Source organism: Microcaecilia unicolor, chromosome 7, assembly GCF_901765095.1.
Source record: "Microcaecilia unicolor chromosome 7, aMicUni1.1, whole genome shotgun sequence".
NCBI lineage: Eukaryota > Metazoa > Chordata > Amphibia > Gymnophiona > Siphonopidae > Microcaecilia > Microcaecilia unicolor.
This window is the reverse complement of record NC_044037.1, coordinates 304,138,925-304,159,250: the sequence shown is the minus strand read 5'-3', so window position 1 is coordinate 304,159,250 and position 20,326 is coordinate 304,138,925. Positions and strand designations below refer to the sequence as shown.

Sequence of the window (20,326 nt, the reverse complement as noted above, 5' to 3'; positions counted from 1 at the left end):
CAGTCGGCCAATCAGCCAGTCAAGCATACGCAGAGCAGCCAAATGTTATGCTGGCTGCTCTGCGCATGCCGATTACACCTCCCTGTGCCGCCTGAAGACGCCGCACCGCTCACCCCTCCGATGCAGCTCGATCAGTACAGTTGAGGATGCCCATAAAAAAAAACCGTCCATTTTGGCCGTCATCCCCCCCCCCCCCCCCCCCGCAATAATAAAAACGTCCCTTTTGGCCGTGCTTCAATCAGCTGAGAGACCTGGAAGTCTCTGAGCCAATCACAGCGCGTTGTGATTGGCTCAGAGACTTCCAGGTCTCTCAGCTGAGTGAAGCAAGGCCAAAAAAGACATTTTTATTTTTGCGGGGGGGGGGGGGGGGAGGAATGACGGCCAAAATGGACGGGGTTTTTTTGGATGGGCGTCTTCAACTGCACTGTCCTCTGGATCGAGCCGCATCGGAGGGGTGAGCAGCGCGGTGTCTTCGGGGGGGGGGGGATGACGGCCAAAATAAACGTCTTTTTTGAAGCGGAGCACTATTTTTTGTTTGTTTTTGAGTGAAGGACGTCCATAAAGGACGTCCCTGACGAGCACTTGACTTTTTTCCCCCGATTTTTTGTTTTTGTTACTTTTGTAGCAGTTTTTCAATCCCTCTCGTTAGATTTTCCAGCGTTAAGGCAATCGGAAACGGTTAGTGCATCTCATTACAATAGGGTTTCGTTAGCTGCTACCGTCGTGGGAAAAAAGTCTTTAGTGCATGCCAGGGTTTACTACTTGCTCGTTAATGGCTCGTTAAGTTTAGTGCATCTGGCGCAAGATCTCAATTTTCAGGGACTGTCCCTGATTTTGACTCCATGCCCCTGATTCCAAGGATGATAGGTGCTTCCTTTCCCCAGTTCACCTTTTTATCCCTTTATCATGGTCTCCCCCCTGTGCTGCTAGTTCTCTCTTCAAAACTCCCTCCCCAAGGTGCTCCTTTACCTAGCCAGGCTGTGGCAGCAAGATAAACAGTGCTAAAGAAAAACATTAAGATGCCCTGTGAAGGCTTCCGGTGCCTGCATTCAATGGGGCTCTGCCAGCATCCCGCCTCCAAGCAAACAGGAAGTATGTGCAGTTGACAGAGAAGTGGAGATGCTGGACTGAAAAGGGAGAGGGGGAGATACTGGAATGAAAATGCAGAAGGGAGAAGGGAGTGCAGAGATGGGAGGAGATGCTGGACTGAAGCAGAGAAGGGACTGGAAAGAAGTGGAGGTACTGGGCTAGAAGGAGGAGGGGAGAGGACACAAGAGAGAGAGAGTGGAGATGCTGGGCTGGAAGTAGGAGGGGAGAGGACACGAAGGTTGGAGACACTGGACAGGAAAGAGGAAGGGAAAGAAGAGAGAGAGTGGGAGAGAATGGTCAGGATGCTGGACTAGAAGTGGGTTGGAAGTGGGAAGAGAGAAGTGGAGATTCTGGACTGGTCAGAGGGAAGTGAAAAGAAATGGAGATGCTGGAATGGAAGGGGAGGAGGGAGAGAGGTGGAAAGGCTGGACTGGAAGAAGAGAGGATAGATTGAGAGTGATTCAGGATGGAGAGAAAGTATAAAGGAAGAAGAATGCCCATAAGAGGAGTGAAGAAAATGGGATTCAAATGTTGGAAGAAGTGGAAGAGAAGAGAGAATTCCTGAGAAGAGAGAGAGAAGGAATGGGAAGGAGAGCAGGAAAGATAGGAAATGGGGAAAGCATCATGAGAAAGGGGTAGAAACATCCATAGAGAAGAGACAAAGTATTCAAATACCCACTGGTGAAGGAAAGAGACAACGAAGGAAAAGATGGAGCTGAAAATGAAATGAAAAAGGAGGACAACATGAGAGAGAAAAGCCAAAGGAACAGATGAGACCAGAGAGCAAGAAAACACAGAGAGAGAAACGCTGAACAATAAAACCAAAAATCAGAAATACAAAAGATTGGATAATTTTATTGTTCAATAGACATCGTCAGTGTAAAGGCCTTGGAACCCAGTTCAAAGTTTCAGAATCTGAACATTATGACCCACTTGGGGGATAATTCTATAACCAGGATCCTATTCGAGGTGCCTCCGTTCCTTCATATAATACTTGTTGGATAATGAGTGTGGCAGACGGCAGTGAAAGAGTTAAGGGCGTGATAGCTACAGGGAGAAACTCTGTGGTGCCCCCCTTCCCTGGGTGCCCTTATTTTGCTTAATGGTTAATCCAGGGCTGGCAGGACCACTGGCGTAGCTATGTGGGGCCATGGGAGCCTGGGCCCCCATAGATTTGGCCCTGGACCCCCCTGCTGATGACCCTCTCGAACCCCCCCTCCCGCCGCCAACCCGCCGTCGCCGTTGCCTACCTTTTCTGAATCTGACGTCTGATCTCTGTGACACAACAAAACTAAAGTACGTAATGGACATAACTCAACTCTTCCGTTCTACGATTCCCTAATTGTGGTTGTGCCACATGACCTTTATCCTACCACAACATCACTTTGTATTTGTTCTCACCGGAGCCGGCAAACGCCTCTCCGGTACTATGTAAGCCACATTGAGCCTACAATATGTGGGAAAATGTGGGATACAAATGTAACAAATAAATAAATTTAGACACAGGAAACAGACACCAATGTTTGCTTCACGTTCGGGTCTGCTGTTTCTCATGAGCAGTGCTTAAAGGCTCGCACAAGCTTCCTTCTAATTCCAAAAGCAATCAAAACCAGCAGATTTTGCAGAAAGATTGATGAGAGAAGCCTGGGAAATCCTCTCTTCCAGCACCCTAATGCCTGCTCGGACCTGGCAGTGGTAAGGCAGTTTTGTTTCAGGGGCTCTTTTCTGAGCAATACAAAATGACCTTATTTACATGAGCTTGACTACATTTGCACGCTATCTGCGCTAGTGCCTGGCGTGCTCGTTGTTTCTCGCTCTAGACCCCTCAGAACGTTCTGCGCAGGTAAAAATGCGGACACTAATGGCTTCTAACTCCCCGGGTTTACTTTTGAGCATTGGGGCCTCAGTGCATAATTTTACAGGTAGGCAGGGTGGACAATGTGCAAATAGTCCATTTACTCAGATAAACAACAATTCACTCCTGCATATGGAATTTACCAACTGAGGAGTGGAGGAGTGGCCTAGTGGTTAGAGCACTGGTCTTACAATCCAGAGGTGGCCAGTTCAAAAACCACTGCTACTCCTTGTGATCTTGGGCAAGTCACTTAACCCTCCATTGCCTCAGGTACAAACTTAGATTGTGAGCCCTCCTGGGACAGAGAAATATCCAGAGTACCTGAATGTAACTCACCTTGAGCTACTACTGAAAAAGGTGTCAGCAAAAGATTCTACATGGAATGTTGCTACTATTTGAGATTCTGTTGCTACTATTTGAGATTCTACATGGAATGTTAATGTTGCTATTCCGTTAGCAACATTCCATGTAGAAGCCTGTCCTTGCAGATCAGCAATGCAGCAGCCGCGCAGGCTTCTGTTTCTGATCTGCAAAGGCAGGCTTCTACAGGGACTGTTGCTAGTGGAGGAGTGGCCTAGTGGTTAGAGCACCAGTCTTGCAATCCAGAGGTGGCTGGTTCAAATCCCACTGCTGCTCCTTGTGATCTTGGGCAAGTCACTTCACCCTCCAAGGTACAAACTTAGATTGTGAGCCCTCCTGGGACAGAGAAATATCCAGAGTACCTGAATGTAACTCACCTTGAGCTACTACTGAAAAAGGTGTGAGCAAAATCTAAATAAATAAATAAAGATTCTAGAATTCCAAAAAATAACAAGATTCCATGCAGAATTTCAAAGTGTAGCAACATTCCATGTAGAACCCCAAAGAGTAACAAGATTCTTCAGAGTGGAGGAGTGGCCTAGTGGTTAGAGCACCAGTCTTGCAATCCAGAGTGGGTTCAAATCCCACTGCTGCTCCTTGTGATCTTGGGCAAGTCACTTAACCCTCCATTGCCTCAGGTACAAATTTAGACTGTGAGCCCACCTGGGACAGAGAAATATCCAGAGTACCTGAATGTAACTCACCTTCAGCTACTACTGAAAAAGGTGTGAGTAAAATCTAAATAAATAAATTATGCCTATATTCTGTATAGAGTACAAAGGGTTAATGCTTAAAAGAATGGTGACCAATTATGCACTTTCACATGATTGTTCTGGGAGGGGCAGTGTTGGGTGATCATGATTCTTGTCTTTGTCAAAATCAAGGATGGGCAACCACGATGCTGAAGGTTCATCTAAGACGCCTAATACTCTTGCATCAGCTCTGATGGTCTCTGCTTCTTCTATCCCATCCCGTTCTCCTCAGGCCACCTTACTAATGTAATAGATTGTGCAACTATTACCTGCTACATAATATTCTTTATCCTTTATTTGTATGTCCTATACAGCCTTAACTGTCACGCAGAGCAACGTGGTTTACAGACTAAAATCCAGTTGAAAAAAAACTACAATAAAATTAGACAGGTAAGAACAAGCATACAAACGATCAAACCTCTAAGTCTTTCAGTTTTAAGGGAAAGGTGGGAAAGGAGGGAGGGTGCAAGACTGAAACAGTAGGGGAAGGGAGACCATGGGGGTCATGGAAAGGAGGGAGGGTGGAGGATAGGGTAGGGGAAGGGAGAGTGTGGCGGTCACAGAAAGGGTAGGAAGGGAAAGCCTGATGATCACAGAAAGGAGGGAAGGTGGAAGGCATAAAGGGGAGGGGAGGGGAAAGCATGGTGGTTACAGAAAGGAGGGAGGGTGGAGGATAGAAAGGGTAGGGGAAGGCTGTGGATTGAGAGCTGTTTTGACAGTTTGCATACTGTATATCCAGGGCAGTCTTTTATCCAGAAATCTACATTCATGTTTCTTGTGACCCCTGAGGCAGGCAGCTGCAACCACCAAAACATGGACCTGTGTCGTAGGGCCATTTCTCTGCTGAACCTTTGAACATTCTCCCCCAGGCTGGAAGTCAGTTTGTCGCCCTCTGCTCCTCTGTGGCTTTTCTTTGCTGTTCTGCGGAGGGTTTGGCCTGCTTCTTCTTTTTGGCATCGTATTATCTGTACAACTCCGTTGCTAGTATATAAGACCCATCAATCTGGTGACTGCCCTACCTCTCTCGCCTATAAGACCTCTTCGGTCATCTCCTAGATGCATTTTCCTAATCTTCCATCTATGCTTATATCCAGTGTGATTTTTCTAATAAAAAAGGTGCCGGTACTCAAATGCTAGGCCACCCTTCAGGGGTGGGGGTGATCACGGAGGGACCCACCCCACAATAGCCAGGCCCCCTGCAACCAGTCACAGAATCTATGACAGGGCAGAATTGGTGTGTAGAGCCTGAGCTCTTTCATTTAAAACTTGGGGTCCATGGGTCATTTTTAGCAGACAATGGAAAGGGTGCCGGCACTCAGTACCCCCAAGTACCCCCTCAAGAAAAGCCCTGCTAAAGAGTGACAAGATTCCATGCGGAATTTCAAAGAGTAGCAACATTCCATATAGAACCCCAAAGAATAGCAAGATTCTAGAATCCTAAAGAACAGTATGTTTTTTGCTAGCGAAAAAGATGCCTGTACTCAAATGTCAGGCCACCCTTCAGGGGTGGGGTGATCACGGAGGGACCCACCCCACAATAGCCAGGCCCTCTGCAACCAGTCACAGAATCTATGACAAGGCAGAATTGGTGTGTAGAGCCTGAGCTCTTTCATTAAAACTTGGGGTCCATGGGTCAATTTTAGCAGACAATAGAAAAGGTGACGGTACCCCCAAGCACCCCTCCAAAAAAAAGCCCTGCTTATATCCCTCTATTCAGTGATCATGGAGAATGAACCTAGCTGACAGCACAGTTTAATGCACCCTTCCCTTTTCTTTTCCCCCCACCCCCTCTCCTATATGGATATTGTAGTTCTACCCCTCCTTCCCTCTCGCTCCCTGTATTGTCAACATATATATGCTAAACTATTTTGATGTAACTTTTTAGCATGCAGGTTGCCTAGACACACGCTCCGATAGGCAGGAGAGGAAACCCCCTAATAAAACTGGATCATTCACTCCAAATTTTAAGGGGAAAACTATTCCAAAGAACAGGGATGGCGAAGAATAACAAAATGCCTAGTGTGTTTGTGTTGGGCCTGTCTTGGACCTGGGAGGACTATCCGATGATCTTTCAGAGAGCGAAGCGTGCAATGAAGACATGCATGGTATCATGAGAGTGCTAAGGTATGGTGTTTATTTATTAGGATTTATTTACCACCTTTTTTGAAGGAATTCACTCAAGCTGGTGATCAAATATGAGCAATAGACAATTACAGCAGTAAAAAATATTCAAATAACAATACAAAGTATTAACAATACAGAGTATGGCACAGTATACTACTTACAATGTCAACACAATACGTAATAGAACATTTTAATTGATGGTGAAGGGTAAAGCAAAGATGGAACATATAGATAGGTAAGAAAGTAGGAAAACTTCGAAAGTAGGTGACTGATTTAAAAGAAAGTTGCACATGAGGTCAGAGATGGTTGAAATGCTTTAAAAGCCAGCAAGAGAATTTTATACCGGATCCGGAAGGGAATCGGTAACCGGTGATGGTCCTTCAACATGGGTGAGGCTCGATCAGTTCCATTGGCGTGACAGAGGAGGCGAATGGCAGAATTTGGAAGAGTTTGTAAGTTCTTTAATGTGGATTGAGGGGAGACAGTATGGGTGAGTCTAGATCTAACCTCTACAGTGGAATATTAATCGGATATTAAGACATGCGATACAGCAGACTTTTGCATAAATCAGAATACAAAGTTTTCTTTCCATTCAGGATTGGAGAACCTTCCTTGGACTGGCACTTTGTGTCTTTGAAGCCAAATGAAAGACATTGCTAAAGGGAAAGAATTACTAAGCGAAGAAAGAAGAAAGAGACTTCCTGGTTCTAATGATGTTCAGTATTGTCTTGGGTCAAATTATTTTTCAGGTCTGGTTGTTCTTTGTCCTCTTTTTCTATCTGGCTTTCTCCAGCTGGGAGAAAAAGAAACTATAACCATCTCTATTATTGCACAGCTCTGTGTGACCTCTGAAGCCTGGACAGTAAATAATCTTACTGAAAATGTGCACCAGAGAGAGGACACGGTGATGCAAACCAATCTGTTCATAAAGGCGATTAATAAATCCCAATAAATAAATAAAGTAAATAAATATAGAGAGAGAAAGGAAGCTAGAAGAAATAGCCCCAGGGACAGCGGGGGAAAAGAGACAGAAGAGGGCAAAGAGAGAAACAAAACAGGCAAAACCAAGACAGGGAACAGCAAGAAAGAGAATAAAAGGCAGTGAAAAAGTGAAGCCTAAGATGCAAATGTGTGTTTACACTTTGTCCCCCGGTATCAGTTTTGCTGATCGCTCACCAGCCCTCTCTCTTTCTCTCACAATGCCTCTCTTCCCTTTCTTTCTTGTTCACCATCCCTCTTATCAGAAAATGTACTTTTCAGGAGGGCTGGAGTGTGCTGTACCGACTGGTGCAGGACCTTCATCACAACTGGCTTCACGGGTTTACACCCGTCTAAGTCCACAGGGTGGCAAAGAAAATGCATCGAACGTGACTATTTCTGAACATGTTTCAAATTAGCTTTATGTTATTGTGTAATAAATATATTCCCCCCCCCCCCCCCCCCCCCCCCCCCCCGCGCAGTCTCATAAGCCTTTCCTTTCTTCACTATTAATGCTGCTGGGTTTAAGTGCGTTTATAATATTAAAAATCGCCCGCTTATATAAAAAGCAGGGTCTGTGAAGAAAGATCGCAATTTCTGTCGACCCCAATGAAGAGATTTCTTTGTTACATTAGCAACATAGTAGATGACGGCAGAGAAAGCCCTGTACGGTCCATCCAGTCTGCCCAACAAGATAAAAAGTTGGTGTTCCGAATTGCGCAGGGGTAAAACATTATTTCGTGCCCCCCCCCCCCCCCAGGAGGTCTTTCTGTCCCCGTTTTGACCTGATGGGTGGGTGGTTGGTGCATCTTCCAGGTGCTCTGGGAAGCTCGAAAGAAAGCGCAGTTCAGAGAAATCATTTTGGGATCACAGGGGTTTCAGGTGTAAGAAGGAGCTTAAATTGACTTCAGAAAGGTCGGTGGAATCGCTGGCTGTCGGATCGCAGGCAGGAGCCTTAATCCAGCTGCTTAAAACGGATAAAGGAGCTTTTGCTTGGGAGTTTCATGTTTGGACAGATACCTGTGAAGGGACTGGGCCAGGAGTTCAGTTCTGCCTCCTACGAAATCCCACACGTACTGTTTAGCCCTACCTACAGCAGAGCTGCACGGAAGGACGTCTTCTCTTCCAGAAAGCCCCCTCCTCCCCCCCCCCCCCCCCCCCCAATCTTTTCTATTTTTACAATTCGCGCGGTGTAAAGACAGACGTCTACCTAACTTTGGAGGATTTTTTTTTACAGCAGTTACTCATGCAATACTAGACATTTCAAGCCTTGTGAACGTCTCTTTCACCCCCCCCCCCCCCCCCCCCCCCCACGGACTTCTTATGATTTTCAGAACTCAATTGTTCTGGTTTTTCAACAACTGCCAGATTTCATGAATTAGGAGAACACACACACCACCACATACAGAGAAACACACACCACACACAGAGAAACACACACCACACACACAGAGACATAGAGACACACATGTTCATACAGAGGGGGGGGCACACACACACACACACACACACACACACACACTATATTTGAGAAACTGAAATCATACTGCACATACCTGGTTTAGGAGTTAGGTTCCTTACTCCCCCCTCCCCCGCCCAGAACGAACCCATTTGCAGACAATGCCCCCCACCCCCGAAATTCATACATACACCCAGAAACACAGGCACACATATTCATACACACACACACACACACACTTACATAGTACATACACTACAAATGCCCTGAACCTGGAAAAGGAAAGTAGAGAAAAGCCAGCACCCCCCCCCCCCCCCACCACCACCTCCCTTCCATCCACATCCAGCCCAGGTAAAACCTGAAATCGCCAAGAAAAAGTCCAGCAGCCAGATGTGCAGAACATTCAATCCCTCTCTTCAAACACATCTGGCCCTAGTGATGGGGGGGGGGGGGGGGGAGCTCCAAACCCCACACGTGTTGCTCCCAACTGGTTTTCTGGACGCAGGTAAGAACTTCTGCAGACTCCAAGAGAGGGGGGGGGCCCTATGCCCCCTATGCAGATATAGGAGCCCATGAGAGGCACAATCATTCTATAGGTGCAGCTGATACAGCTTGGACTGCACCTATAGGTGGATGCAGCGGCTGCCGGTAAAAAAGCTACAGGTAGATAAGCAGGTCCAGTTTTCGATTGGGGGGGGGGTCGCTGCCACTTACCACCAGAGCCCGATGATGTTAGCCGGGAAGAGGAGGATGAAGAAGAGCCCGAGCTGAGCACGGGAGGGGGGCAGCATGGTGTCTCTGAGAGCCGAGCAGTGAGCAGGCAGAGCCCCGGGGCGGGCGCAGGAGCCGCAGCCCGGCCGCAGCTGCAGCACAGGCGGGGGAGGAAGCGGTCGAGGCGGGTAGGAGAGAGGAGGAGGAGGCGGGGAAGCGCCGCCTGCGGGGGAGGGGGAATCCGGAGCAGGTCAGGGAGTGTCACACCAGGGGAATCTGGAGCAGACTGAAAGGGAGGGTCAGACAGGCATCGGGGAGGGTCACAGGCAGGAGAATCCGGAGCAAGTCACACTAGGGGAAATCCAGAACAGGCATGGGGGAGGGTCACAGGCAGGGGAATCCGGAGCAAGTCACACTAGGGGAAAGCCAGAACAGGCATCGGGGAGGGTCACAGGCAGGAGAATCCGGAGCAAGTCACACTAGGGGAAATCCAGAACAGGCATCGGGGAGGGTCACAGGCAGGAGAATCCGGAGCAAGTCGAAGTGTCACACTAGGGAAATCCGGAACAGATAGCAGGGGAGGGTCACAGGCAGGAGAATCCGGAGCAAGTCGGAGAGTCACACTAGAGATATCAGGAACAGATAGCAGAGGAGGGTCACAGGCAGGGGAATCCGGAGCAAGTCACACTAGGGGAAATCCAGAACAGGCATCGGGGAGGGTCACAGGCAGGAGAATCCGGAGCAAGTCGAAGTGTCACACTAGGGAAATCCGGAACAGATAGCAGGGGAGGGTCATAGGCAGGAGAATCCGGAGCAAGTCGGAGAGTCACACTAGAGATATCAGGAACAGATAGCAGAGGAGGGTCACAGGCAGGGGAATCCGGAGCAAGTCACACTAGGGGAAATCCAGAACAGGCATCGGGGAGGGTCACAGGCAGGAGAATCCGGAGCAAGTCGAAGTGTCACACTAGGGAAATCCGGAACAGATAGCAGGGGAGGGTCACAGGTAGGGGAATCCGGAGCAAGTCGAAATGTCACACTAGGGAAAATCCAGAACAGGCATCGGGGAGGGTCACAGGCAGGAGAATCCGGAGCAAGTCGGAGTGTCACACTAGAGATATCCGGAACAGATAGCAGGGGAGGGTCACAGGCAGGAGAATCCGGAGCAAGACGGAGTGTCACACTGACTAGAGATATCCAGAACAGATAGCAGGGGGAGGGTCACAGGTGAGGAATTGCTGGAGCAGGTCAGCGAATGTCACAGGTGGGGGAATCCGGAACAGACAGCAAGGGAGGGTGACAGCAGGGGAGTCACAGGCGGGGGGGGGGGGGGGGATCCGCGGCGGGTCAGGGAGTGTCACACCACAGACCAGGGGAATCGGAAGCAGGCAGCAGGGGAGGGTCACAGGTGGGGGAATCCGGATCAGGTCAAAAAGTGTCACACCAGAGGAATCTAGAGCAGGCAGTAGGAGACAGGAAAGGGTCACATGCTGGGGAATCCTGAACAAGCCAAGTAGTATCACAGCAGAGGAATCTGAAGCAGAAATTGGGAGAGGGTCACAGGCTAGACAATCCAGAGCAGGCAACCTGAAGAGTATCACAGGCAGAGGAATCCGGATCAGGCAGCACGAGAGGGTCACAGGCGGGGAAATCCGAAGCAGGTGAAGGAGTGTCACACCAAGGCAAGGGAACACTGAGCAGGCAGGGAAATCCTTGCAGGCAGCGGGGAGGGTCACATCTCGGGAGAATCCGGAGCAGGACAGACATTGGGGAGGGAAGTCACAAGCAGGGAAATCCAAAAGCAAGTAGGATGGAAATCAGCATGGCACTGGGGCATCCAGAGCAGAAGGGGGCGGGGTCCAGGGTAGGCGAAACCGAAGCTAGGGCCCGCGGGAACCCAGAACCATAGCTGTCAGCTCTGTGGGTGCTTGAGAACCTCCAGTATTGAGCAAATGCCTTTACTTTGGGCAGACACCCCCCCCCCCCCCCCAATCACTCTGAAAACTTGGCAGAGAGCCAAGAGGATCATATCAAGGGAGAATCCGGAGCCTTCAACCGAAAGATCACTTTCTGAGTGAATCCGGAGGAATCCGATTCCGGCATCCAGGAGGTCAACACTTCTCAAAGGAATTCGCAATTAGGTCCACTGAAGGATTCCGGTACCAGAAACACTGGGGAGGTGGGGGGGGGGGGGGGTGGAGCAGGTAAGGTGAGGTTCATACTACTGAGGATGCCAGAACCAACAGCGGGACGGGAGGGTCACACCCCTAAGAATTTGGAGTCAGCATCGCTGGTGGAAGGGGGAGGGGAGAGGGAGGGAAAGTCTGGAGCCGGAACTACCTGGAGAACAGCTGGAGTTAAAACTGTGGAGCGGTGACGGATCGTGAGCCGACAACCAGGAGGGAAATACCGATGGCAGATGAGAAAATAGACTCAGCTCCCTCAGAGCCACGGCCAGTAAGGGGCGCCAGAGAATCTAGAACCACCCCGGGGCGATCTAGAACAGTATATTATGACGTCACTGGGAATAAGGTTCCACTGCGGTTTTCTCGGGATCTGGAACTTCCCTTATCTGGACTCGGGAGGAATGGGGTTACTTAAGATTTGGGGAAAGGGGAGACTGTAAGAAATATATACGTCATATTAGCTTCGTTTATATAGAGTTTTGCTGATTTAAGTTTTGGATACATGAAACCATATATTATTTCTGGGTGTACATGATTTAAAATTGTATTTGTATATCGCTAGGAGGGTATGACTAGTGGAGATTAATGCTCACCTAAGTACTATGGTACTCATAAAGCACCCAGCACTTCTTGCCAGGTGGGGTAAATGAGCAGTGCTGGTGTGGGAGAGGAAAGAAAAGAGCCAAGATGAGAGGGGGGGGGGGGGGGAAGAGGGAACAGGTGACAGAGAGCAGTGCTGGGGAGGAAGCAGGGCCGTGCTTAGGGTCTCTGGTGCTCCCCTGCAGACTATCAGTTGGTGCCCCCCTCCCTCCCCCTCCCGTCTAGCATAAAATGCCATAAATAAGTAAGTAAATAAATATAAACTTTTGCTGAGCACCTGATTATCAAAATGGACATATTCCAAACACTATAATGAAAATAAAATGATTTTTCTACCTTTGTTGTCTGGTGACTTTGTTTTTCTGATCATGCTGGCCCAGTATCTGATTCTGCTGCTATCTGTCCTCTTAACTTACCTTATTTACATGTTCTATTATAAACATTTATTAACACAGCTACAATACTACTTTATCCTAAAGCAAAAAAAAAAATAAAAATGTATATTTTATTTACAGTTTGTTGTCTCTGGCTTCTGCTTTCCTCATCTTCTTTTCATTGGCTTCCTTCCATCCACCATCTGTCTTCGTTCTTTCTCTGCCATCTCTGCTGTCCCCTCCATCCAATGTCTGCCCTCTCTCCCTGCCCCTTCCATGCACATCTGCTCTCTATCTCTGCCCCTTCCATCCACCATCTGCCCATCTGCCCTCTCTCTCTCCCCCTTCCATCCACTGTCTGCCCTTTCTCTCTGCCCCTTCAATCCACCATTTGCTATCCCTCTCCCCCCCCCATCTATCCATCCATCCATCCAAGATCTGTCCCCTCTCTCTCTCTCTCTGCACCTTTTTTCAGCCCCCAGTTCCAGCCCCCTTATCCCACCTGCCCCTAGTTCTAGCCCCAGCCCACATCTCCCACCTGCCCCCCTTTTCAGCCCACGTTTCAGCTCCACTCCCATCTGAGAAGCCCCCTCCCCACCCACCTTCTCCCATCTGAAACCCCCTCCCCACCCCCCTTCTCCCATCTGAGCCCCCGACCCGACCACCAGCTTCGTCCAGAGAGGACAGCCCTCGTCTCCTGCCACCTGCCTTTAAAGAAAAAGGTGTGAAGCGGCGTGGCAGGCAGCGCCTCGCATCTGCCCTGCTTGTAAACGAAGTAAATCTCCATTCTCCTTCTCCTCATCGTCGGGCCTTCACAGTGAGGGCTGGCCTGATTGGTTGGCTTAAAAGAAGCCGGCCAGTCCTTGAGCCCGATTTTGGCTTCTGATTGATGGAGAGGTTGCCGGGGGGGCGGGGCAATTGGGAGGGAGTAAAGGCTGGGATTCCTCCGAGGCTCAGGGCGTTTCCTGATCCTCGGAGGCGGCTTTGCCCTCCCTCCCGCCCTCACATTGAATTTGAGGGGGCGAGGCTTCCTTTGTTGTGTTGTGGAATTGGTTTTTCAGGTGAATGGCGTTGGAGTTGTTGCAGCGGCAAAAACACAAGCTACAGGAGCAATGGCTCATGGGGATCAGCCAGGTCATTAAAGGCGGGTCGGGCGACCCGAAATAAAAGTGTGGAGGTCCACATGGGACAGGGCTCTTGCTGTTAGGGCAGAGCCGAGAAGAGGAAGAGTTCCGCTGACAACAGGAAGCGGAAGTTGCTGCTTTGCTATCATGGCGAGCGGCGGAGGTGGGGCAGCTGTTGATGTTATGCTTTGACAACTGTAGCTCGGGGGTGGGGTCATCCTTTACTGATGTTAATTAAAAGTTTAAATGTTAATAAATCAAGCTGCGGCCTATGGTTATCCCACAATTGTGTGCAGAAGAGTTATTGAGCGATGAGGTATGGGGGGAAGCAAAGGTAATTGGGGGGGGAGGGGGGGTATGCTGGGTCGAACGGGTCCTGGCTCCAATGATTAACGATGCTGCCAACTTTCTGGAATATGCCATTCTAGCAGACTTTAAAGAATTGCCGGAGTTTCCTTCATACGAAGGACACAAAACCTGAGGTTCTTAAAGGATTCTAGAATTAGTGATTCTTCAAAAGGGACTAAGACATTTCGAACTGCGACTGCGTATCTGAGATCAAAAAGAAACTGCAAACAGGATGAAGTGAAGAAATGGCAAATAGGAACCACCGCCACAATATAAATATACTCTGCATCCCCAAAGGTAGTGAAGGGGTCAACATGGTGCTGTAGCTGGAATCTGCAATAGCGGGTTGGCTTGGGATCAACCTCAATAAGGCTTTCAAAGCCAACACGCCAACACATCAACACATCTGGCCGCAGCCCATCATGGCCGAAGTTTTGAGGTGGCCACTGGCACTTTGAATCCTTCTGGTGTTGAACAGCAAACCTAAGATTGCCCTAGGTGGACACAATTTGAATTGCTCTGGATCTTGCCAAGACCACAGCCTCCAAGAAAAAGTGTGTATTGCTTTGACTGCGAGGGAATTGTGCGTGTGTTTGGATCGTGTTTGGTTTAGAATGGGTTGGCATTTGGGCATCGTGACCGATTTAAAAATTGTATTTCTCAATGTGCACAGAATGAAGCATGCCATTCCAGCCACCCACACAGCCAAACCACTCCAACACACACACACACAATCCCAACACACACAGCCTCTGACACCCACACATAATACACCCTAAACACTCACACACACACATACCCCTCACCCTGCATCATGCATATCTACTCCCACAACCATCCCTTCAACCATGCCACACCACCCCAACACACATACATACACACATGCATACTGCTAACATACACAAATACACATGTACACCTCCCACCCCAGCCACACATATCCTGTTGCCCCAGTAAGACACTTCGTCAAACACTGTTACCACAAAGTGTCCAACACAAACAGTGCCAGGGAAATTTTGCTGTTGTGTTACACTCTAAATGTGCCCTGCCCTGTTTGTTCACTTTTGGGCTGATTCCTAAGTTGTCATCTTGAAAAACATTTCAGTTTCTAACTTTTATTTAGATCTACTTACTTTGAAAATATGATTGCTGTAGTTTGAATGCGTTGAGAAACACAACAGTTGCAGACAGACAAAGTGAAACATTTAGGGATTATTGTTAATATTATTTTAGAAAAAAAAAAGCATTTAAGAATCGAGAAGGAAGCAGGGGAGTATGGGGAGGGGGCCCGGGATGTGAAATAAAGCTTCTCCAGAATGACAGCAGAGAGAAGAGCAGCAGGACCCAGAGACACAGAGGCTTAACCAGGAGAGAAAACAGCAGAGTGATCCAGACAGAGGGAGGGAGAAGAAGAGAGAATGGAGGGGTGGGGGGGGGGGGGGGGGGGACCCACTTGCAGACAGGGAAATGATGGTGGTTTCTGGTCACAAAAAACAGTGTCCCACAACCAACTTTAAAAACGACTGCTTTAACCGGGGACTGGTTTAAGATGTTTATACTTGCAGGCATGACCCGAGAGCAGTGGGAAGGCTGGTTTCTTCCCAGAGATCAGAGAACGGTGTCCATAAAACAAGCAAAACCAGGCTGCTCATTAGGCAAGGTATTCAGTGCCCAGGGCAGGGACTTCTGGTGCCCAGTCCTAATTCCAGTTCTTGCTTTAATCAGCCTTGAGTAATCACCTCCTCTGCATTGGAAAATTACCAATTTAGTTAATATCATATGCCATAGTTAATATGCCATATCAATAGTGCATATCCTGGCTATTGGTGGCCAGGGCCGCCGAGACTAGGCCGGGCCCGGGGCAAGGCAGCCCCACCTCCACCCCCCCCCCCCCCCCCCCCCCGCCGCTCCCCCCGCTGCTGCAGTCCGCAGTCTCACCTGCCTGCCTCCACGGCTCCGGGGCCCCTGCATTCAAGGCAGCAGTCGCAGATCGCCTCTCTTCTGGCCTTCCCTCCCTGTGTCCCGCTCTCGTCTGATGTAACTTCCGGTTTCCGTGAGGACGGGACACAGGGAGGGAAGGCCTGAAGGGAGGCAATCTGTGACTGCCGCTTCGAATGCAGGGGGCCTGGAGCCAAGGAGGCAGGCAGGTGAGAATGGGAACTGCAGCGCTGGCAGCCTGCCCCGGCACCAGGCCCCCCTTTTGTCCCCCCTGCCCCCCCCTCGGCAGCCCTGTTGGTGGCCTCGGAACAGAGCAGTGACCTGCTTCAGGTGCCCTCTAGAAGGTTCATGTCCTGGCTATTGGTGCCCTCTGGATAGGGTGAGGACCTGCTGGTAGTTTCTTTTGGCTGAGACAGACAGCATCTCTTTGAGCCTTTGAAGCACCAGGCTTCCTAGGGGAGCAAACAGTGCCGAAGTTCAGTCACCCCTGAGACAGGTTATCCAAACTGCAGCAAGCTGGCTGGGGAAAGTCTCAAGAGCTTCTCTCTAATCTTGGTAAATATAGTTAAGGGGATGTGATTGGAGCTGTTTGCTTTCTGTATCTCTGCACGCCTGAGGGTGTCTCTAGTGGATCAACTCTAGTGAGGGGGGGGGGGGGGTTACTGCTCTTTGATATTTTTACTGTGGGGGGATGGGGGATTGATGTTCATTGAGGGAGAGATTTTTCCGATCTGAGAAAGAAGGGCAACCTTGGAAAGCTAATCAAGAAATGTATTAAGTTATGTCCAATAAAAAAGGGATCATCTTATTTTCTTTTCCATGTTTTATTTTGTTTGATTTCTATAGATTCTACATGGAATGTTGCTATTCCACTAGCAACATTCCATGTAGAAGTCGGCCCTTGTAGATCACCAATGTGGCCGCGCAGGCTTCTGCTTCTGTGAGTCTGACGTCCTGCACGTACGTGCAGGACGTCAGACTCACAGAAACAGAAGCCTGCGCAGGAATGTTGCTAGTGGAATAGCAACATTCCATGTAGAATGTCCAATAGTAGCAACATTCCATGTAGAATCTCCAATAGTAGCAACATTCCATGTAGAATCACCAACAGTAGCAACATTCCATGTAGAATGTCCAATAGTAGCAACATTCCATGTAGAATCTCCAATGGTATCTATTTTACTGTCATAGTAATGCTTGAATGTTTTCACTTATATACACTGTCAGCTAGCACATTTGCTTATTTCCGATCTGAGGAAGAAGGGCAACCTTCGAAAGCTAATCAAGAAATGTATTAAGTTATGTCCAATAAAAAAGGGATCATCTTATTTTCTTTTCCATGTTTTATTTTGTTTGATTTCTATAGATTCTACATGGAATGTTGCTATTCCACTAGCAACATTCCATGTAGAAGTCGGCCCTTGTAGATCACCAATGTGGCCGCGCAGGCTTCTGCTTCTGTGAGTCTGACGTCCTGCACGTACGTGCAGGACGTCAGACTCACAGAAACAGAAGCCTGCGCAGGAATGTTGCTAGTGGAATAGCAACATTCCATGTAGAATGTCCAATAGTAGCAACATTCCATGTAGAATCTCAAAGAGTAGCAACATTCCATGTAGAATGTCCAATAGTAGCAACATTCCATGTAGAATCTCCAATGGTATCTATTTTACTGTCATAGTAATGCTTGAATGTTTTCACTTATATACACTGTCAGCTAGCACATTTGCTTATTTCCGATCTGAGGAAGAAGGGCAACCTTCGAAAGCTAATCAAGAAATGTATTAAGTTATGTCCAATAAAAAAGGGATCATCTTATTTTCTTTTCCATGTTTTATTTTGTTTGATTTCTATTGATAACCTTTAAGAGTGGACTAACACGGCTACCACACTCCTCTACATTGAGGGAGAGAATAAGAGCTTTCTTGCACAGTCTCAACCGGTTACATCTGTGTGTTCCTGCTAGTCTAGTCCATATGCTTTTTTCCTTGGCAAACAGGTTCCTTCCTCTGCTGTGGGAAAGGACTATGGACTGCGCCATCTTTTACTCCTGACCTACAGGGACGCCTGTTTTCTTCTGGCTGGGTCGAACAGGAGCAGGAAAAGCACCTCTACAGAAATCCAAGGCTGGGCCAGAGTCATTGGAATTTGGCATCCCATAAGAGGGGACATTTTTAGCATGGCACCGCAATGTAAAGGTACTTGTGACTTTGAAGCCTGCAGTGGAGTGGCCTAGTGGTTAGAGTACCGGTCTTGCAATCCAGAGGTAGTCGGGTCAAATCCCACTGCTGCTCCTTGTGATCTTGGGCATGTTGTGAGCCTTCCTGGGACAGAGAAATATCCAGAGTACCTGAATGTAACTCACCTTGAGCTACTACTGAAAAAGGTGTGAGCAAAAGATTCTACATGGAATGTTAATGTTGCTATTCCACTAGCAACATTCCATGTAGAAGCCTGCCCTTGCAGATCTAGCAATGCGGCCGTGCAGGCTTCTGTTTCTGTGAGACTGACGTCCTGCACATACGTATGTGCAGGACGTCAGACTCACAGAAACAGAAGCCTGTGCAGCCCTGTTGTGATCTGCAAAGGCAGGCTTCTACATGGAATGTTGCTAGTGGAGGAGTGGCCTAGTGGTTAGAGCACCAGTCTTGCAATCCAGAGGTGGCCAGTTCAAATCCCAATGCTGCTCCTTGTGATCTTGGGCAAGTCACTTAACCCTCCATTGCCAGGTACAAACTTAGGTTGTGAGCCCTCCTGGGACAGAGAAATATCCAGAATACCTGAATGTAACTCACCTTGAGCTACTACTGAAAAAGGTGTGAGCAAAATCTAATTAAATAAATTTTCAAATCCAAGGGGCCTAATATTCAATATTGTACCGCTGTCAAATGTGAATATGCCTGTTTTGTTTTTTTAAAGTCCAGTAGCATTAAACATATAAGGCAGAAGCAATGTATCAAACTGGCACCTAACGTTTGGTCCAATTATAGAATGGGGGCAAAGAGGGCAGTTCTAGAACTAGGTGCCTGAGTTTGGGAACCCCAAGGGCATGTGGAATAGCCATGGTGGCCCTGGGTGGGCTGGGGCCCACCCAATTTGGGCTCAGGCCCACCTAAACTTTCACCTCCCTTTGTGTGGCTGGCGGGCATCTCTAAGCCTCGCCAGCCGAAGACCTCCTTCCCGCCAAATGGGCAGCTGCAAACACTGTCCCCAAGGCATTGCTGCTAGCTGCAGGCCCCTCTGCCATACGTATGCGCAAAATTGAGCATAGGCGGAGGCTGGCATCTGGCATCAGCAGTTCGGGGACAGTGTTTGCAAGCTCGTTTGGCAGGAAGGTCTTCAGCTGGCCAGGTTTTAGGATCCCCACAAACGCAGGTATTTCATTTACTTTGGGTGGGAGGGAGGGCGCACTGAAAAGGTGGGTGGAAGTCAAATTTGGGTTTTGGTTTGGGCAGGCAGTGGCGCTAGGAACTTTTGGCCCACCCACTTTGATCTGGAGCCTGCCCTAAATTGGCTGTCTGGCTACACTTTTGGCCCATTCTGTACAGGAACCTGGGTGCCTGGGTCCTGTTATACTACACTGTCAGTGCACCTGATGTTTTGGTGCTTCAATTCGGGGCCGCTGGGCCGCCCCCCCCCCCCCCGAGGTCACCACTGCCACTCCCCCTTCCCCCCAGGTCACCACCGCCACTCCCCCCTCCACCCCCCCCTGAGGTCACCGCCGCCACTCCCCCCTTCTCCCCCTTGAGGTCACCATCGCCACTCCCCCCTCCACCCCCCCTGAGGTCACCACCGCCGCTCTCCCTTCCCCCCGAGGTCACTGCCGTCACTCCCCCTTCCCCCCCTGAGGTCAGCACCGCCACTCCCTCTTCCCCCCCGAGGTCACCACCGCCGCTCCCCCCTCCACCCCCCCTGAGGTCACCGCCGCCACTCCCCCCTCCACCCCCCCTGAGGTCACCACCGCTGCTCCCCCCTCCACCCCCCCTGAGGTCACCACCGCTGCTCCCCCTTCCCCCCAAGGTCACTGCCGTCACTCCCCCTTCCCCCCCGAGGTCAGCACCGCCACTCCCTCTTCCCCCCCGAGGTCACCACCGCTGCTCCCCCCTCCACCCCCCGAGGTCACCGCCGCCGCTCCCCCCCCCACCCCCCCTGAGGTCATCACCGCTGCTCCCCCCTCCACCCCCCCCTGAGGTCACCACCGCTGCTCCCCCTTCCCCCCAAGGTCACTGCCGTCACTCCCCCTTCCCCCCCCGAGGTCAGCACCGCCACTCCCTCTTCCCCCGAGGTCACCACCGCCGCTCCCCCCTTCCCCCTGAGGTCACCACCGTCACTCCCCCCTCCACCCCCCTGAGGTCACCGCCGCTCCCCCTTCCCCCCCCCCCCCCCCCCCCCCGAGGTCACCGCTGCCGCTCCCCCCTCCATCCACCA

The 20,326-nt window shown here is 49.7% G+C and overlaps 1 protein-coding gene across 2 annotated transcripts in view; it reads right to left on the bottom strand.

The window, feature by feature from the left end:
* The window catches only part of WNT6 (Wnt family member 6), a 79,144-nt gene extending 69,659 nt beyond the window's left edge, over positions 1-9,485 (bottom strand). For both annotated transcript variants that reach the window (XM_030209345.1, XM_030209346.1), the window contains exon 1: positions 9,332-9,485. In XM_030209345.1, the coding sequence (XP_030065205.1) occupies positions 9,332-9,408 (77 nt within the window). In that variant the 5' untranslated portion in view covers positions 9,409-9,485. The remainder of the gene's footprint in view (positions 1-9,331) is intronic.
* Positions 9,486-20,326: the final 10,841 nt, after the last annotated feature.